At 35.2% G+C, this 20,502-nt stretch overlaps 1 protein-coding gene across 1 annotated transcript in view; it reads left to right on the plus strand.

Moving 5' to 3' along the window:
* Positions 1 to 19,614, plus strand: part of LOC112054528 (protein dimmed) — a 28,624-nt gene extending 9,010 nt beyond the window's left edge. The window contains exons 2-5 of the mRNA XM_024094347.2: positions 9,137 to 9,286; positions 14,393 to 14,613; positions 15,445 to 15,584; positions 16,879 to 19,614. Of these exons, the coding sequence (XP_023950115.2) occupies positions 9,145 to 9,286; positions 14,393 to 14,613; positions 15,445 to 15,584; positions 16,879 to 17,005 (630 nt within the window). The 5' untranslated portion in view covers positions 9,137 to 9,144 and the 3' untranslated portion in view covers positions 17,006 to 19,614. The remainder of the gene's footprint in view (positions 1 to 9,136; positions 9,287 to 14,392; positions 14,614 to 15,444; positions 15,585 to 16,878) is intronic.
* The last annotated feature ends 888 nt before the right edge of the window (positions 19,615 to 20,502 follow it).

Below are 20,502 nucleotides of genomic sequence, written 5' to 3' on the forward strand. Positions count from 1 at the left end.
TTATAACCTTCTCCATATTTTGGTGTCAAACCGAGCAAAAGTTTTATTTGAACAGTAGTTTCAGCGTGATGCCCGAATAACAAAAAAACACGGACAGACAGACAGACTGAGAAGGACTGAAGAAATCGAAAAAAATATATTTTTGGCTTCAGTATCGATTATACTTGTAACGCCCTCCAATTAAATTTTTTAAAATATCTTCAATGTACCTACAGAATTTGTACCGTTACAGTTTTATCATAAGTATAGAATAGAATTTACCATCAAGTAGCTGGAATAGTTTCCATTTGTTATAGGTAATATTGTTAGTACAACAACTTTAAAATCTTTACATAGTACAAAACAAAATCGCTTCCCGCGTTTGTAATTACCCTAACTTCTATATTTACGCAACGGATTTCAAGAATAGATTAGTTTATACTTTATACGTAGTACAGCTCGTACGGATTTACTTGAGACCTGGCTCGAATGATGTTTGTACGCGGACGAAGTTTCAATTTTATTTATTACCATTACCATTAAAGTGCCTACCACAATATTTGGAACGAAGTTCCCTATCGCGCGTTGCGAAAGGGGGCACGGAAAAATTAAGACCAAAAAATTGTAACGACACTTTTTACTCGACTGCGTAAGAAGGAGGATAAAGTTTTTGCTATAGTTGTAAGCCGTGATCTGAAGACAACTGGTGAGCTCTAGGGTCGGGGAGCCTTCTGAGGAAGGCTCCCCGACCCTAAATGGCCCGCCGACCCCAAAAGGCCCCCCGACCCCATAAGGCCCCCTGACCACAAAAGGCCCCGGACCCCTAAAGAACGGAACGAAATTCCTTTTGATAGCAATGATAGATATAGCAAACTTCGGTTGTGTGTTGTAACACCTCAGAAGTTTTTTTTTTCATATTATGACGTTGACATCTATTTAACTATCTCTTGTTATATTGTAACAGCAAATGTCTGCCCATATTAAATAAACAATGTATTCTGTAAAGTTAAATTAAAATGATAATTTCTACCTCAACAAAGTTTTATCTGTAATTATTTAAATAGATAATATTAGACATAACTTATATATACATTTTATTTATACTTTAAACGACTGCGTTTCTATCTTAATAAGGTCAATTTAAAAACCTGTTAATTTTATTAACCTATATCTATCATACAATATTAAAGAACGACGACGAATATATAATATATTTTAATAATATGTATAGCATACAATTTTGACGAACAAGCCTCTTATAACCAAATTACATCCATCGATGTACTTATTTTATATCGATGCCTAGATCTATGATCTACATTACCAAATACTTCAGGCTTCATTCTGAGTCATAGCAGAATTATTGGCCAGTTAGCAGTCCAAAATGGCCAAACTTAGACTTTTTTAATCCAGCCCTTACAGTAGTATCGTTGTAAAAATGGAGTAACTTCTCCCGATTTCTCAACATTTCCCTTCACTGATCTGCTCCTATTGATCGTAGCGTGATGAAAATTATAGGTACTATAACCAGGAGTATGAAGAACAATTGTACCAAGTTTTGTTAAAATCCGTCAAGTAGTTTTTGTTTTTATAACGAACATACAGATAGACGAAAATTTTACATTTTATGACAGTGGCTAACATTATAAAGAAAAAGATAGACACGTCTCACGAGAAAAAACGGACGCAAGGCGCAGTAGCTAGTGGCCCTGCTTTCTGCGACGACGGCCGTGGGTTCGATTCCTAACCTCACACAACCCCTTGTTAAAGAATACCTCGACTGACAAAATGAGGAACATTATTTAAGCAACACTATTCACTATTTCACTAACAATGCTGTTGCTTAAATTATATAATATCAATATCATTTATTTATTAATGATATTATAAAAATGACTTATAAAACTCTGAATCACACTTCACCTACAAGCGTGTTGGCCTCTTATACGTTGTTCTAAATGTCACGCAAATGTCAATGATTGAACGCGTTTTGAACGGAATATGTAGTGGAACTAGCTTATCGCCCGACTTTACCCGCATGGATTCGAATAATGCAGGTATATTAACACCAGGTCAAATTGATTTAACCCGCACTATATATTTTTTAAACATAATTCTTTAGAACAAATTTAGTACTTGACTGCGTTACTGTTTCTGATTGACTACGAGTAAGAGAAAGCAAATACTTTAAAAAGCAAAAACTCATGTAAATTATAATATAAAATCATATAATAAATTAATAATAATAAAAACATACAAACGACTTCAAAATTATAAAAATAAACTAAAAAGCGAAAAATAACATCGTATGTGCTACCTTCTTTTCTTTCTTTCTTTCAGTTTTCTCAGTGCGATCAGTTTGAAGGCGTGAAATGATATGGTAATTTCTCAGTGAAAAGTTTTCATGAAATTTTTTTATAAATAACACGCAAGAGTTTCGAATCCGTCTATATCTCTATCTATATCATTTTATACAAAAATAAATACCTAGAGATTAATTCGAGTTTCACACCGTCGATTTATAAAAAAACATCTTAAAATAAAGAATGTGTTGCTTAGGCACTCAAAAGTTCCGCAACGAGAAAGAAGGATAATTTTTAGAAATTTAGGTTTAAAGTAATTTATAAGAATAAATACGAGTAGTATTTATTCTTATAAATTACTTAATCGCTAACATTTTCTTAGCTTAAATTAACTTATATTACTTATCATTCATATTTTAGCCATTACTCACTCAATTTTTAATAGTGTTTTATATTACATTTTGTAAGCATTGTTAAAAAAAAAGCGATACGACCTATATGAGAGACTAAAAATAAGGCGCAATAGAATATTTTTATTGAAACAACTGGTACTACAGTCACCAGTATTACTGACGCAAATAGCGAAGAAAACGTATATCACATTTTAAGTATATCGCAGCTATAGATATTGTCAGGCGAAAAGATCTAAAGTTTTACTTAACTTTTCGTCTAAGAGGGTTGCAACGACTATCTAAACTATTATTATAAAGAAGTAAGGTAAAAGAGGTAATATTTGAATTTTTGTTTGGAACGGGAACTACGCGTGTGAAACTGCTAGACATCTACTAGTATAATGTAATCATCAAAATCATCAAAAATACGCGGTAAAGCACTATTACATAGCATTTTTGACGTGAAAACGTCTTATAATTCAATGGAGCCGGCTGCACACTCGAAAAAAGATGACGCCATGCGTCGTTCCCTGGCTCTAGGGTTGCCAACTTTTTTTACAAGATATAAAGTATACGAAGATATAAAGTATATATCTGGTCTATGAAGATTAATATACAGTATTTTAGAAAAACGAACATTTTCTTTTGAAAAATGTAACCATTCCATCAGTATTTTCTTACGAAGTTGTCACGTTCAAGTATCGTCAGTAAACCGACTTTACAGACAACCGATTTTTTTTTATCAATGAATAAAAAAAAAAAAAAAAGCAGCAATTGCTACCGACAACTGCAGTCGACTGCAGTCGTCGGTAGCAATTGCTGCTCGTGTAAATGAACACTTAGTTTCACACCACTCGTCCAGTTGAGGCGATATCATTACGAGTACGTCGAAATGTGTTAACTTGATGCACTGCTTGTTAGGTTTATTTTCGTTATGGAATTTATTGATTCGATCGCCACGCTAAAAATCCGCGATAAAAGCAATAGCTTAAAAATCGTTACTAACTTGCAGATTTATTTATGTCATATATTTTGTCAGGCACATTGCTGTACTGCTTTTAGTAAATCTAGTTTTTTTTTTATAAATAAAACTACTCAAAGACAATCAACTTCATAGAATTGAAAATGTTACCTGAATCCTGGATTAATCATTTATGTGTAACAAATTTCTCTAATAAAAAAACTGCTGACGCCCGAAAATAAGTGCACGGAATTTAAATTTACCTAATGAATAATTTAAATCGTGCATTTGTTACATCCAAACAAGAGAGAGTCTTTGGTATCCAAAAAGAACGAGGTTCTCAAATTGGTGTGTTACTCTATTAAATAAGATTTATAATTTACTAGCGGACCCGGTCAAGCTTCGCTTAGATTTTTATGCACTTCTTCCATACCCTTACCTACCCTACTGTTGGAGTAGGGTAGGTGAGGGTATGGAAGAAGTGCACAAAAGTCTGCCTGCGCAGATAACTGTAACTTAGGATCAACTTATTTGCCGGGGTGTATACCTATTTCGCTATTTAAAAATGTTACAATTTTTTTTTAAATCAACAGCGTTTAAATACAGTTGTTATTAAAATTTTAAAAGATGTTATATTTAGTTTTGTGTATGAAAGTTACAGTTATGAGTTAAGTTAGTTATAAATCATTTAAGTTCTTTTAAGTACTCAAATTAACCAAAGAGTATGTGCAAGTATTTACATTATTCATAACGTTATCCCGGATTTAAAACACCCCTTTTCCAACTCGTAGCAGTGCCGTGTAGCTATTGCTACGCAGTACATGCCACGTGGCAGTGGCGTAGACCCGCTACGAAAACTATTTCAAATGTTTTAAGCATTGACCTCTTATTAAAAAACGCACAATCATGTAGAAAATTTCACTTAAAAACTGGCCAATTTTGCTTTGACAGTTTTAGAATTATTGGTAAAGAAAATTATACTTAGAGGCCATTAAATATAGTCCAATATTCAATAGAATCCGAAATTCAGAGCAAATTCAACCTTAAGAATCGAGTTTAAGGTTGAATTTGCAAATGCGACTACTTGAATTGAGTGCCAAGAAATTGTATTTGGCATTCATTTTGAGTGAGGACATTGAGTGGGGACATTTTTGGTCGCTGATTGTGCATCCACTTTTTAATAGGAGAACGATGGTTTTAAGTTATCTTTCGTTTAGTATTTCATATTGTTTCTTTGTTTTTAATGCAAACATTACATTTATTTGTTATATTACAGTTAATTATTATTATTACATATATTTTAGTAAATTTTCAGTTTACTTTATTCTTATGTCGTTATTATTTATGTATTATAGTTAATAGCCAATTCGTGAGTACTTTTAAATATCAGTAACAAAGTAAAAATTACCTCAGGTGTTTTAACTTCAGTCTCTTGATAAATTTTACAAACCACTTAATAAAGTTTAGGACTATCTGAAATGATTTGCTTACTTTTTAGGTTGATTTGATTTACAGACTTCTTAACAAAATATTTAAAAATAAACGTGCTATTTTATCTTTTGATCCCTTATCACAATTTTTTAACACGCTTAAATTAGCTTAACTTGTAACTATTTATGTAATAAAATCTTGGAATCTTAATATGACCCACTTTCCGGTCTTCGTTTACGATGTTTTGCACACGCTCTGAGTTCTGATGACAATACATGACTAGCTAAGAAACGTCATTACAATACCAATATGGCGGCCTCCCCAAGATGGCGTACTGTTTGAAATCATCCCTCATGATATAGATATCAAATGAAAGGGTTTCCTTTCAGGAATACGAAAAAATAGTCACATGACTTAAATCCAATATTTGTAATTTTTTATTCGTGCTTAAAGCATGTTTTTTAAAATATTTTAAGTTTTTTTTTTTTTAAAAATACCTCGCGTTAGTTTTATAAACAGGCCCCTTTAACGTAATCCACCATGCGTATAACGTTTGTAACTATCTTATGTTTTCCAAACAATTTATTTTGATTGATAACCTCCGCCTTTTTGGGAAGTCGGTTAACGAACCGCACCTACTTTTTAGCAACTATTTCGATATATCAACTCACGATAAATACTTTCATTATAAATTTACGTTATTATATTTTAAGGCCACAAAGAACCGGTTCAAACACAAAACTGAGCCTTGCCTTATACCTATAGTAAGTATGTAACACTAGTATGTAACAGGTTTTACATAAAGCAATTACGTGGTTAAAATCGTGTCAGTATGGCCCTGGATAGTGTATTTACGAACAAATGATCATCCTGAACGTCACTCATGTATAGTCATGGATGTTAATGTCATTTGTCGCGGCTGGCGCCGCTGGGGCGCCTATGGTCTCCTGGCGACCGAGCCCCGCCTTCAGTTAAAGGCGAATACAGACTACTGAATAGAAATTGATTACAGGGTTAAATGGGTAACAAATTTGTTTTGATATCTTCCGAGAAAAGCTAACGTTAAATTACTTACCAGTATTAATTTGAACTGACAATATATCTTGATAATATTTAATCGAGAATGTATTTATAAGTTACTGAAATAAACAAGTAACAGTAATATGCTCATGAAGGTCAAAACATGTACCACATTCTAGCAAATAAATGATTTAATTGAGAAATTGGGTAAATCATGGTGTAAATCGTTAAAGATTTCCCTCGTCTGTGTTTCACCTCCATTATCAGATCGACGCCAGACATTCATAAAGTTGTAGTGGTTTAAAATGTTTAATGGAAAAAATATAAAACCCTATAGTTGCCCTTACGAGTTTTGAAAGTTCTCCACGTTTTCTCCAAGATCCCATCATCAGACCCTGACATGAAAAAATGGGACTAACAAAAAATATTTACATCGGTTCAGTAGTCTTCGAGTAACATACATACAAAAAAATCATTGACTCGAATTGAAAATCCTCCTTTTTTTGAAGTCGATTAAAAATATAATAAATCTGCTACACGAAAAACTTTTGAATAGTGTGAAAAACCCCTAGGACCACTTGTTGCTCTTCGTTCATTCGCCTTCATAATCAAAAATTATTGCCTTAATAGTTACCGTTAATATTAACTGGATAGTGTATACGAGGGTGACTGCCTCGTTGGCCAATGTGGCTTTTGATCGTAAGGTCCCAGACTGAGTCAAGCTGTGAAACATGCAATTTCATAGCCCTTAGTTGGGAAGTTGGTTCCTAATAACTATACAAATCATGCCCACGTGGAATGGTGGCAAGAATACTGGCTGCATTTCCGTGTTGGTCAGTCAGGCTGATTCTTTGCACAAAAAATGAGCCAGCCCTTCTGTCACCAGTTGAGGCAACTAGCCGCGGTGAAACCATTCTGAGATTTAGTCACACTACGATTCATTGGCCCAAGGGTCTCCACTCTCCACTGGAAAAGGAAATTAAAACCGGTTTCAGCCTTTTCTTCTTCTGCCCTTCTATCCTAGATACGCCAATGAGTTCGTTTAGAACTCATTGGCGTATCTAGGATTATTTTCTAGGGTAGGCCTGGCCCCCGACATCAAGTCTATTATCCATGTCGGTAGCCCAAAATCCTAGGGTGGGTACAGGTCCGACTAATAAGGCACAGAGCCAATGTATCTTTGACATTTGGGGCCACCTTGTTTTACAGTTTCGGTTTTCCTTCAATGGGTTTCCTTGTCTGTCTTCTCCCGAACGGATGAAGCGATTTTATTTTTTTGTTTGTATGAAGGGCGACTTATGTGCAAGTGTTGTTAAATATGTTTTATGAAAACCGGTTAAGCCGTTTAAAAGTTCTGAGTGTTAAAGTTCTGTGGAAGAATAACCGAATGTCTGCAAATATACTCGAGTGGGGTCTCAAATGAAAGTGCACTGAAAGAGAATATTGATGACTTGATCGAGAGTGTAATTAATAATTTCATGACCTTCGGGGATTTTTCAAAATTTTCAATTTTATGTTATAAATAACTTGAGGAAGTTAAACTTTACTTTAAAAATTGCTTATCTGAAACATTAATGTATTACACGTTTGCAGATTACAGGACACGCTTATCAAACGAATTCAATATTTAATCAATATACGTATAATATAAATTAAAGCGTATAGTTCGCTGTAGCAACAGTGTTCCGCAATAATTTACTGACTATGCCGTTACTTTCATATAATTTGCATTGATGCAATCAGTTGCACGTCTTCGAGACTCGCTGCTTCTTCAATTGCCATTGGTTTAACTTATTAAGTTATCGGTGATGGAGTTCAGCAGTCGATTCATGGCTATTGTGAAATACGTACGTTTTCCTTTCAACGCTCTGCTCCTATTGATCGTAGTGTGATGAAAAGTATACCTGCACAGGAGTATGAAGAATAATTGTACCAAGTTTTGTTATAATCGGTCGAGTAATTTTTGTTTCTATAACGAACATATAGACAGACAGACAAAAATTTTATTGATTGCATTGCATGGCATCAGTATCGATCACTAATCACCCCCAAATAGTTATTTAGTAAATATATTGCATGTACATAATTGACTCTCTACAGATTTATTATAAGTACTAGCGGACGCCCGCGACTGCGTCCGCGTGAAACTCGATGTAAACTTTCAACTAGCCCTACCCTACCCCTACCCTATCCTACCCCGTTTTCTAATTATTATTAATATGAACTTTATACAATAACAATAAAGCTCAAATTGACTAAATTTTAGTTAAAAACATTTGTGTGGGAAAAAAAAGGGCTATTTTGATGGTTTTTCCGGCAATTATTCGATTTTCTTTCTTTTCTGAGATTTCTCGCCGTTCAGGCGTTGTTGAGTTATGCGCTTATCAACGCATTTTGCGATTCATTTTTATATTATAGGTATAAATATGTAGGTACTTGTAGGTACCAGCGGGGAAGAATCCATACAGACGGTTTCCACCTGGTTACCTTTTAAAAATCCATACCTACTCGTACATACATAATATATGTATGGATCTATGAGAAACCGGAGTTTGTATCAATCGGTATGAATTTCCTTTTCTTTGGGACGGCTTACCTTCGACAAAATTACATCCTTCGCCACTGGTAGGTACCTACCTACCTCTCTAAGGTATCGGGGATTCAAAAAAATTCAAAGAATTCAAAATTAATTTATTTCAAGTAGGCTAAATTTACAAGTACTTTTGATACGTCAGTTGACTATTTGTAAAGATTCTACCGCCGGTTCGGAAGGCAGGTTCTGCTGAGAAGAAACCGGCAAGAAACTCAACAGTTACTCTTTTAAAAAAAATCATACAATATTATAATTTACAATAATGAAAACATTACAATTTCTTATAGTTTTACTTCCTGTGTGAAGGTGGAAGCTGATCCAATGGCCTCCAAGCATCTTTACCATTGAGGAACTCTTCAATGGATGAAGATGGTTACCCAGGACCTCGTGCTTCGCTGATACATACTACATAGTTACAGTACCAACAAGGTATTGACCATAAGTTTGTCAATTCCAGGTGTCACCATGCCTCAGTGGGCCAGCGCTGAAGGCGGCGGTTCAGAAGCGACGTCACCTGACCAAATGATGCTGTACTATGAAGAGGACGCCACCGAGTACTACAACAAAAAACAAGAAGAATCAGAAGTTAAAATAGAGCAAGCTGGTGGTACGTTCGAATTACTTTTCTACTAGATACTACTACTCATCATCATCATCATTATCAACCCATATTCGGCTCACTGCTGAGCTCTTCTCAGAACGAGAGGGGTTACACCAATAGTCCACCACGCTGGCCCAATGATTGGAAGACTTCATACACGCAGAGAGTTAAGAAAATTCTCTGGTGCAGATTTCCTCACGATGTTTTTCCTGTCACGGCTAGTTAGCCGACTTTTGACTTACGTACCAGTAAATATCTCTTTTTCTCGATTCTCGATCTCTTTTTCGATCAAATATATATAGGTCTATAATTATTCAATCATTTTTCTCAGTTTGAGCACTGCTATAATATATTATTATTATTATTTATTACTAACTATCGGACCCGGTCAAGCTTCGCTTTGACTTATATGCACTTCTTCCCTATCCCTACCCTACACTACCCTACTCCTACCCTTCCCTACCCCTACTCTACCCCTAGAGTGTTTTAAAAGCGCTATTCAAACAAAAAACCGGCGCCAGGTTACTGACCGCTCCGGTCGATTGCCAGATATCCATTTAATTTTTAAATACCAGAGCGGGATGCTACCAGCTCTGCATAAAATTGAAGGTGACAGCTGCCACAGGAGGGGTTAAAGGGTTTTCCGTTTTTGTACTACGTACGTTCGATTCGATTCGAAATTATGCATTTAAAGCCTCATCCAAGTCAGATTAGTCGCTTTTAACGTATACAATATACATTTTAAATACTTTGTGAGACATAATATAGTATTCATATACTATATTCTCTGTAAGAATACATACCTAGTAAATAAAATAAAATGATATAGTATCTTAAATATAAATTAACAACAAATTCGTGACACCACCAAACTCATTATAAAACTTAACAGGTAATGAAAAAGTCAGTCAAAAAACTATTAAACCGTCACGTATGTTTAATGGAAATGATCGTCACTTTCATCGTGCTGATAAGGTATTACGAAAATCGCCCGTACTCGCGTTCAAATCGATTAACCGTGCACCGCGTTTACGCAAATACTCGAGCGCGGAGTCGCATCACGTAATACCTACTCAAGTCTCGATCAAGCCACTTGCAACGTTCGAGAGTTACTTTGCCTAATTCCTATTAAGTAGGCTGATCGGTTTGAATTAAATGAATTGTTTTATTTTTTTAATTATACTTGATCCTTACTATGCGTTTACGTAAAACTTCAAGCGTGTTTTCTTATCACGTAATACTCAAGTTTCAATCAAGCCACTTGCAACGTTCGAGAGTTACTTCGCCTAATTCCTATCTAAGTAGGCTGATCGGTTTGAATCAAATGAATTGTTTTATTTTTATGTTATTCTTGATCCTTACCATGCGTTTACGTAAAACTTCAACCGTGTTTTTTCATCACGTAATACTCAAGTTTCAATCAAGCCACTTGCAACGTTCGAGAGTTACTTCGCCTAATTCCTATCTAAGTAGGCTGATCGGTTTGAATCAAATGAATTCTTTTATTTTTTTTAATTGCTTGATTCTTTCTAACATTATTACGCGTTTATGCAAAACTTCAATTGTGTATTCTCATCACGTTATATCAAGCCACTTGCAACGTTCGAGAGTTACTTCGCCTTAATTCCTATTAGCTAGGCTGATCGGTTTGAATCAAATGAATTGTTTTATTTTTTATATTATGCTTGATCCTTACTATGCGTTTACTTAAAACTTCAAGCGTGTTTTCTCATCACGTAATACTCAAGTGTCGATCAAGCCACTTGCAACGTTCGAGAGTTACTTCGCCTAATTCCTATTAAGTAGGCTGATCGGTTTGAATCAAATGAATTGTTTTATTTTTTATGTTATTCTTGATCTTTACTATGCGTTTACATAAAACTTCAAGCGTGTTTTCTCATCACGTAATACTCAAGTATCGATCAAGCCACTTGCAACGTTCGAGAGTTACTTTGCCTAATTCCTATTAAGTAGGCTGATCGGTTTGAATCAAATGAATTGTTTGATTTTTATATCATGCTTGATCCTCTCTAATATTATTACGCGTTAACACAAAACTTCAATCGCGTATTCTCATCACGTTATACTCAAGTTTCAATCAAGCCACTTGGAACTTTCTAGATCTAGAGTTACTTCGCCTAATTCCTATTAAGTAGGGTGATCTTTGAATGAAGTGAATACTGAAGGATTTTGTTTTGTATTTTATTAGACGTTAACTAACTCCTAACTAAGTTTGCCGTTTACACAAACACTCAAAACGTGTTACTTTAGACTACTTTAGACACTCAAAAGGGTTACTTTAGACTGATCAGTTTGAATGAAATGAATTGTTTTGTTTACATATTTGTATTATCTTTGATAATGACTTTAATATTATAAACGTATGTAACGCTGACGCAAATACTTCAAGCATGTCTTCTCATCACGTAATGCTCAATTTTCGATCAAGTCACTTGCAACGTTAGATTTACTTGTACTTCGTCTAACTCCATGTAGGCTGATCGACTTAAATCAAATTAATTCAAATTGATTTATTTATTTGCATGGATTTATTGAATTTTAAAATTAAACAGGATCCTAACTAATTTTGTAGAACGTTTACTTTACGAACATACGACGAGGCATATTGGTACAAAAAAGGTCTTTTGACCTATGTTACATACTTATTGTACTATTATTATATAAGTGTGTGCCTTTAGTGTCAAATTCAAATCCATTTATCCTTGCCTTCTGATAGAGCAACTAACATTGAAATATCCAAACATACATCTTTCACATTTAAGTATAAGTAGCAAAATTCTACCACTAGCTTTCATTATAAATAAATCGGTATACTATAAATAAAATGAAATACGTCACAGATCATAGTGACGTACCTACGGTACTTAAATAGATAAAACTGTCTGTGATAGTGATGTGATGTGATGCTAAGCCTCCCACGTATATACCATTACGTGGGCTGTATACGCCGACGCTTAACAGGAGCGTAAAATACGAACACAGTTGTATAAAAAGTACAGCTATTGGTTACTAGCTCAGATTAATAGATACTACGTATTACTAGGTAGATACCAGCGGCGAAGAGTCTATATATAGAGTCCATATATACAGTAGAACCCGTTAAATACGATTTCGCAGGGACCCAACTAAAAAACGCGTCTTAGACGGGAAAGCGTATTATGCGGGATATGGGTGGGTGATAGTGAAAAATATAACGACTAATGTACACATACATAATTATAAAAAATTGTGTATTTGGTGTAAAGACTACCTAATTATGTTACTTAATGTAATCACTTATTATGGTATGACAAAAAGATTTTGATGCATTAGCAATTATGAATTTTTCAATTAAATTTTACTTTTGCAGTGCATCTTCAAAATTTTCAGTTTAGAATCGCATCATGTCAAGGGTCATTTGCTGTCAGGGTCTTTCAGTTCTTAAAGATATCATGTCTTGTCTTGTCCTGCAACCTTGTATAAGAACCTTTATGATCTATCTGTTGTAATTTATTTGTCACATTTGGAATCACACGCGTGTGTCATGTAGGTGTATTAAACGACGAATCGTATTAAGCGTTAGGAAATGTATGAAAACATGTCTCAATATTTAATTATAAATTAAATTATAGGGACTTTCGTAAAATGACGTATTGTGTGAGAAATCGTTTTAAGCGTGATCGTCTTAAGCGGGTTCTACTGTATATATTGAACCATTGCGGCAGTAAATAAGTATATACAGACTTGTAAATATTATAATCTACTCATAAATCTGAATATATTAATTAAATGTAGGTACTTGGCATTTATCGCACTACCTAGTTGCCTTTTCTTACTTTCACTGCTTACGTATTCCCTAAGTAAAATTACTCTGTTAGGTAAACTCTTGTATATATTCATAGGTAAGTGGTAACTTAATAGATAGACAGACAGATGGACAACTAAGTGAACTTAGTGAAGTTATCTTTTTCCTTTAGGAGACTTAGTTTCTTTTTGCAATCCAGAAATGGTTGAGTTATTTACGCAGAGAATTTTGTCTCGGATCTAACATACCTAATAGAGTTTTCGTTCTTTAAATTATATATAAATCAGGAGTATGCTAATAGTAAAGCAATTTCCTAAAGTCACAGGGTATCTGCGATCATTAATTTCGGAGCTACAGGGATTTAAAGGGTCAGATTTGCGGCGCTGCCGCGGATTCCTGAATAATGCCCCATACAAAATTGCATGAATTAATCGATGAATCGAAAGTCGTTGATTTGCTGATCATTAGATTTGTATGGGCGTTCAAACAAAATTACAAATATCTTTATTATTTGTGCGTTTAAGTTTATAGTTTATTGATTGAAAATTGTCATATTTAATGCAACGAAGCTAAAAATGTATGAATTTTTATCTAATTACGATATAAGAATTTTAGTAGATTTTGAAACTTTATAATCTTACTAGCGGACCCGGTCAAGCTTCGCTTTGACTTTAGTGCACTTCTTCCATACACTACCCCTGCCCTACCCTTGCCCTTTTTTTATTCTCTACAAGTTAGCCCTTGACTACAATCTCACCTGATGGTAATTGATGATGCAATCTAAGGTTGAAGCGGGCTAACTTGTTACAAGTAGGTTGAAATCCACACTCTTTTCGGTTTCTACACGACATCGTACCGGAGCGCTAAATTGCTTGGCGGTACGTCTTTGTCGGTAGGGTGGTAACTAGCCACGGCCGAAGCCTTCCTCCAGCCATATCTGTACTAATTAAGAAAACCTCAATCGGCCCAGCCGGGGATCGAACCCAGGAACCTCCGTCTTGTAAATCCACCGCGCACACCACTGCGCCACGGAGGCCATCAAAAATTTTTGAACAAGAGTAGTGAAGATGAATTTTGATTTTTTTTTTATTGAGAAAGAATACAATATGGAACTTAAACTAACTTATCCTAATAACTATACAAATCATGCCCACGTGGAATGGTGGCAAGAATACTGGTTGCATTTACGCGCTGGACAGCCAGACTGATCCTTTGCGCAAAAAATGAGCCAGCCCTTCACCAGTCGAGGCAACTAGCCGCGGTGAAATGATTCGGTAGATTTTGATTTGATTTGCATAATGTTTCAGATTTCTATGACAGTGGCAGTGGTAGCGATGAACAAATTCCGCGTCGCGTGTGTCGGCCGCGACGGACTCCCGCCAGCTCGTCGTCCTCCGGCACGACGAGCTCCAGCGGGCCGGGGCGACGTCGCCGCTGCGGAATATCCGCACGGGAGCGCAATCTCCGCAGACTGGAGAGCAACGAACGGGAACGCATGCGGATGCACTCACTGAACCGTGCGTTCGAGGTAATTGTATGATTAATTGTATAAAATTGGCGAAAACTCGCTTAATTAGCTAATTGACTATGTTTTCAAGGTTTATGCATAGCTGATAGTATTTATTTATTTTTGTACTATGTTTTTTTATGCGTTAAAGAATGGCATTAAACTTAAAGAATGCGCTTTTTATGTTGTTTTGCACTTTTTTAATACTGGCCTAACAAACACGGTTCTGTAATAGCTACCTACAATTTACTTTCATTAAAAAAACCGCGATTAAATAATATGGGGTATTGGTATTTCAGGCTTTTTTCGATTTTTTCCCATATGTACTACTACCTACCTACCCTATACACAAAAATCTAAACTTATAATAAATCTGTGGAGAGCTCAATTCTGTTCATGAAATATATTTCCAAAATAACTATCAGGGGGTGATAAGTGATCGATACTAATGCCAAAAATGTGATCAATAAAATTGTCTGTCTGTATGTTCGTTATAGAAACAAAAACTACTCGACGGATTTTAACGAAACTTGGTAAAATTATTCTTCATACTCCTGGGCAGGTTATAGTATACTTTTCATAACGCTACGATCAATAGGAGCAGAGCAGTAAAGGGAAATGTTGGGAAAACGGGAGAAGTTACTCCATTTTACAGCGATACTACTGTACGGGCTGGATTAAAGAGATCTAAGGGCAGACGAAGTCGCGGGCGTCCGCTAGTATATGAATACATAAATTAGAACATACCTAATAGTCCCCTTTCTACCAATAGTCCAACCGGTGTAAATTGATCTCTTGCACTCGAATTTGTACTTATTCCTCTAATTTATGAATGTTTAATTTTCTTTTCAGGATCTACGTCGTGTTATTCCTCACGTTAAAAAGGACAACCGAAGTCTATCGAAGATAGAAACACTAACGCTTGCCAAAAACTATGTGAAAGCACTCACCAATGCCATATGCACGATGAGGGGAGAGGGTCCTCGTTACCAGTAAGTTGTTTTATATGTATTTTTCATCATCATCATCATCATCATCATCATGTCAGCCGATGGACGTCCACTGCAGGACATAGGCCTTTTGTAGGGACTTCCAAACATCACGATACTGAGCCGACTGCATCCAGCGAATCCCTGCGACTCGCTTGATGTCGTCAGTCCACCTGGTGGGGGGTCAGCCAACACTGCGCTTAATGCGGGCTCGCCATTCCAGCACTTTGGGACCCCAACGTCCATCGGCTCTTCGAAGTATGTTCCCCGCCCATTGCCACTTCAGCTTCGCAACTCGTTGAGCTATGTCGGTGACTTTGGTTCTTCTGCGGATCTACTCATTTCTGATTCTCCTAACATAGCTCGTTCCATCGCCCGCTGTGTGACTCTGAGCCTTACATAATATAAACTAATATTATAAAGAGGTAAGATTTCATTTTTTGAAAATTCTTTCACTAATGGAAAGCTACTCGTACATTGTCAGCGAGAAATACACGCGGCCGGCCGTGTCAGTCCAAACCAAATATTCAATGTCTTTATGACGTTTGCATCCAATTTTGCTAGAAGGGTTTTACCAATATCATGCACAAGGAAAGGCCAAGTCAATCCACGCTTATTTGATATTGCTTATTGGCTGTTGGTCTACCTTATTGAGACCATGTCATGTCATTAATGAAGTTATCGACAACTACCTATAGGGCTGGTGTACGTCCTTTGTAGTCAATCTTTCTACAAAGAAATTTAAAAGGCACTGCTTCTGCAATTGTGGTTACTTTTTGGGCACTAATAGAGAGTCATGGATCGTAGGAAGTATATTCGGTATTTCATCTCCCCAGACATAGGCAGGAGCTTTACTTGGTTTTGTCCTCAGTCCCTCAGTACACGAGCAGAACTCATCCACTTAATTTAATAGTTCCTGACAATGTTTCGGGTTACGCGTCAGTATAAGCAAGATCGTCTGCAAAGACGGATCATAAAAATTTTAAAAAGCCGAAATCTGATTTTTTATTTTTTGGTTTTTGTTTCACAAAACTATGTCTATAAGGGTTCGATTCCTTCGATTCTGAGTTTCGTTAAAAATAGTTCAAGTTACTCTCTTAACACGTTCGCTGCAGCACGAGGTCAATTGACCTCGTAAACGTCACGAGGTCGATTAACCTCGTTCGGCACCACATAATGTTTTAGTACGAGGTCAAAAAACCTCGTTCGAGAGGAAAGTATCAGTGCCGCAGCGAACATGTTAAGTATACTTAGGTTAAAATTATCGCTTTTTCAAATCAGCCTTTCCTTTTTACAGATTCAATAGTGAAGATGAAAATGTAGAACCGGTTTTCGTTCTAAGCCGGGATCAAGAACAGAACAACAACTTGCCAGATGACCGCGACAATGAAGATCCATCACCATTGCCACAGGAGTGCCTTTGACGCCACCATGACTAAACACCGGGTTATATATTGTCAAACACGAGCATGTTTCCCATAAAGCTTTACACTCATCATTGCGGTTTCAATGGGAGCAAAGCCTCGCCAATTAAATTAGGTTTAAACATTATGAGAACTCCGTTGCAACTCGCAGATGTGTGTAAAGCTTAATGAATTGATTCAAATATTTATAGATCCAACATGAAGTATTTACTAAAAATGTGAGACCACACCTCTGCGACCGACTCGCCATCCAACGGGAAGACAGATTGATGTGGACTTTGAAAGCCATCTAGAAAAATGTTCGATCTATATTTCATTTGTCTCAATCCATGCTTGTCTTGTTAGACCTACGACTACTGGCATTGTATGGACATCGAGACCAAGAACAAACATGCTATTTTACCTAGTCGTAGATGTATTTTTATGATGATTATTTATAACTTTGAAATACCTACTAAGATGCTACATGTACTTAATACCGAGAAAAACGATTGCGACGAAACAGGCTTGGAAAACTGGAAATCACCTCTATATTGGGGTATTCAATAAATATATTACACCGTTAGTTAATTAGTCTTTTTCAGTTGGTTAAGTACCTAAACTATTTTGCACAATTAAATACGATAGCAAAAAGTGTGATTTGAATTGAAATAAAAGCACAAGAATAAATCTTCAATTCAAAATAAAAAAATTTTGTTCCAACTTTTTTGAGGAAATTTGTAATTACCTAATTACAAATTAATGTTACACCTTGACGTTACCACACCTTTCCTATGAGGATCTTTCAGGACCGTCCGATTTACGACAAAAAAACATCGAATTCTTATTGTCAATATTGGATCGTAGAGGTGTGGTAGCAACTTTTCAGATTTACTTACGCGTATTCTACTTAAGTAGAATTAAAAGATGTTTATTTACTTATTTAGCTATAGTTTTTGTAGACATTTGATTAAGTATCAGAAGTACAAAACTATGCGTACCTACGCATATGACATATTAAGTACTCTGTTAAAATAATAACTCAGAAATAAGTAACTACTGGTAAGTGTTTGTGTTCCTACAATTTAAAAAAATGCATTTTCAAACTTTCCGATCTCAAATTCTCAACTAAATTCAAAGAGATCGGTACATCTATCTATATAATATAAGTATATCAACTCAATAGATTTCTGATAACAATTCAATTATTGAAATTGGAAATATTATATTAATTGTAAGTAATATCTCCCAAGCTGGTGCCAATTAAGTCAATAAGTATTCCAACTAACGTGAGAGTTAACGCTTACAATATCATACTCGTATATTCATACTATCTAAATATCTAGTTGTTTTCGCTGACTTGATCGCTTTTAGAAAGCCACTGAGCAGAGAGCACGTTTGACATTCAGTACAAGAACGTCGCCAAGTAACGTCGGACAACACCTGCTCTTGATTTATACCAACAAACATATTTTTTTATACAATCAAGAAACAAAAAATCCACTTCCATTCCAATCGGAAGTCGGTTAAAAATAATATAACTTACGTTACATCACAGAAAATTATGAAGTTACGTTAAAAAGGTTTAGCACACCCGCCTTTAAAGTTACGTTGACATGCAACATTTTAGAGCGAGCCTGCCAATAGTTAGTTTTTAACTTTTCGTGTTAGTTGGATATTTGTAGGTATTAAAGTCAATATATTATATTACTTTAAAGTCAATTTGTTTGAAAGGGGTAATTAATAATTATGTATCTACTTAACATTTATTTAGCTTTGCCGCTCATTTATAGTGTTCCAATGTAGAATGAGTAATGGGCAGATAAGTAAATAGGTGTTATATAAAATACGAGAATAAATAGGGAGGTCAATTATGAATGAGCCAAAGCCCATCGATCTAAATTCTCCTCCTTCTATGTTTACCAAGTTTTAGAAATATTGGCACTTAATTTTTTGTAGATAGACATTTTCTTTTTCTTTTTTCCCCTACTTAAACTTGGCTTATCTATAAACATCTTTGAACTCTGTTCCTACCTACTTAACGTTTATCAAATATTGAAATATTTTTGTATTTTTTTCAACTAAGAAGGAGCATATATTGCAATTTGTACAAAATTTCATGTAGATACTTCATTATAAAGTGACTATACCGGCATAGTGTCTTAACTATTTACAAGACACCTTTCTATGTATGTAGGTACATACGATATGATTTTGTGAATTATTTAAGTAAGTAATTAAAGTAATCTCAGTTGAAAGTTACCGATGAATATAGTTATTGATAAGTTCAAATATATTTTTAAACATGTAATGCAATTGCATTTTTTGTTAAATTTTATAACTTCGCGCCAAACTTTTAGTCCGCTCTTTATTATGGCCTACTTCGGACTACTTAAGTATTTTAGTCGCGTAGGAACAATTTTTAGATTTATTGCCCAAAAAACCCCTCAGGGCATACTAGAAATTTGGCGAAGTTTTGTACCTATTTAAAGACAAAAAAATAATATATTATAGACATTTGTGATTTAGATTTATATACGATCTTGATAAACCCTATTCTTTATATGATAAGGACGACTCGGCGATATAATGATGAATTATTATTATATTAAAATTTATATGCAGAAATACCTACTCGAACTTATTTACCCTTTACTGTGCCAATACCCTAAGAGGAAGCCTACAAAATATCATATACAGATGTACTAATAAATAATGTAGATGTATAAATAGATAAACTGATTACAAGAAATATCATTAATTTAGAGATTTTAAAATTAAACCAGCGGACACCTGCGACTTCGCCCGCCTTTAGACTTTTATAGTCAATTCGACTCCCTGCCAAACTGCTCCGGTAATTAAAAAAAAATCTGAATCTATTTTCCAGCCGAAATCTTAGTTATACCTACCTTTAATAAATGACTGGAATAAAAGAGACTTCTGATCAGCCACTGACGATCGAGTAATCTCACATAGTAGTTTATTTCATTCGGCATTCCTACGGAAACGGGAACTACGCGGGTGAAACCACGCGGCGTCTACTAGTCATTCTAGCTATATTGTCAAAGTTTGCAATCTTATAGTCTGTGGTCCTTTGAATCACATATAAAACCGACACCGAGCCGAGATCGCACAAATATTCATGGTAGCTATCGAACATACCTGAGGCGTTTACGTAGTAGGTACTCATATTGGTGCCTATTCGTTTGTACTCGGAAATAGGTCGTTTACATAGTGCCTTAATAGATTTCTAACTTGAGTCCATTTACTCATTCTGTAGAATTCTGACATTTCTATTTCCGTTTCCGGTGTTCCTATATGTAAAACAGTTCCCATAAAAAAGATGACAAGTTCAACTAAAACGAAACTTCTTTCAAATCTAAAACCGAAATTTATACAGACTTAAGTTTCAATTTAATTATAAATCAATATAATATTATCTTAATTTTAAGCAACACAATTTACAAAATATCAAATTTGATAGAAATTAAGTGGCGAAAAAATATCATCAACTAGCC

The sequence above is a fragment of the Bicyclus anynana genome, chromosome 11, assembly GCF_947172395.1.
Source record: "Bicyclus anynana chromosome 11, ilBicAnyn1.1, whole genome shotgun sequence".
NCBI classification, from domain to species: Eukaryota; Metazoa; Arthropoda; class Insecta; order Lepidoptera; family Nymphalidae; genus Bicyclus; species Bicyclus anynana.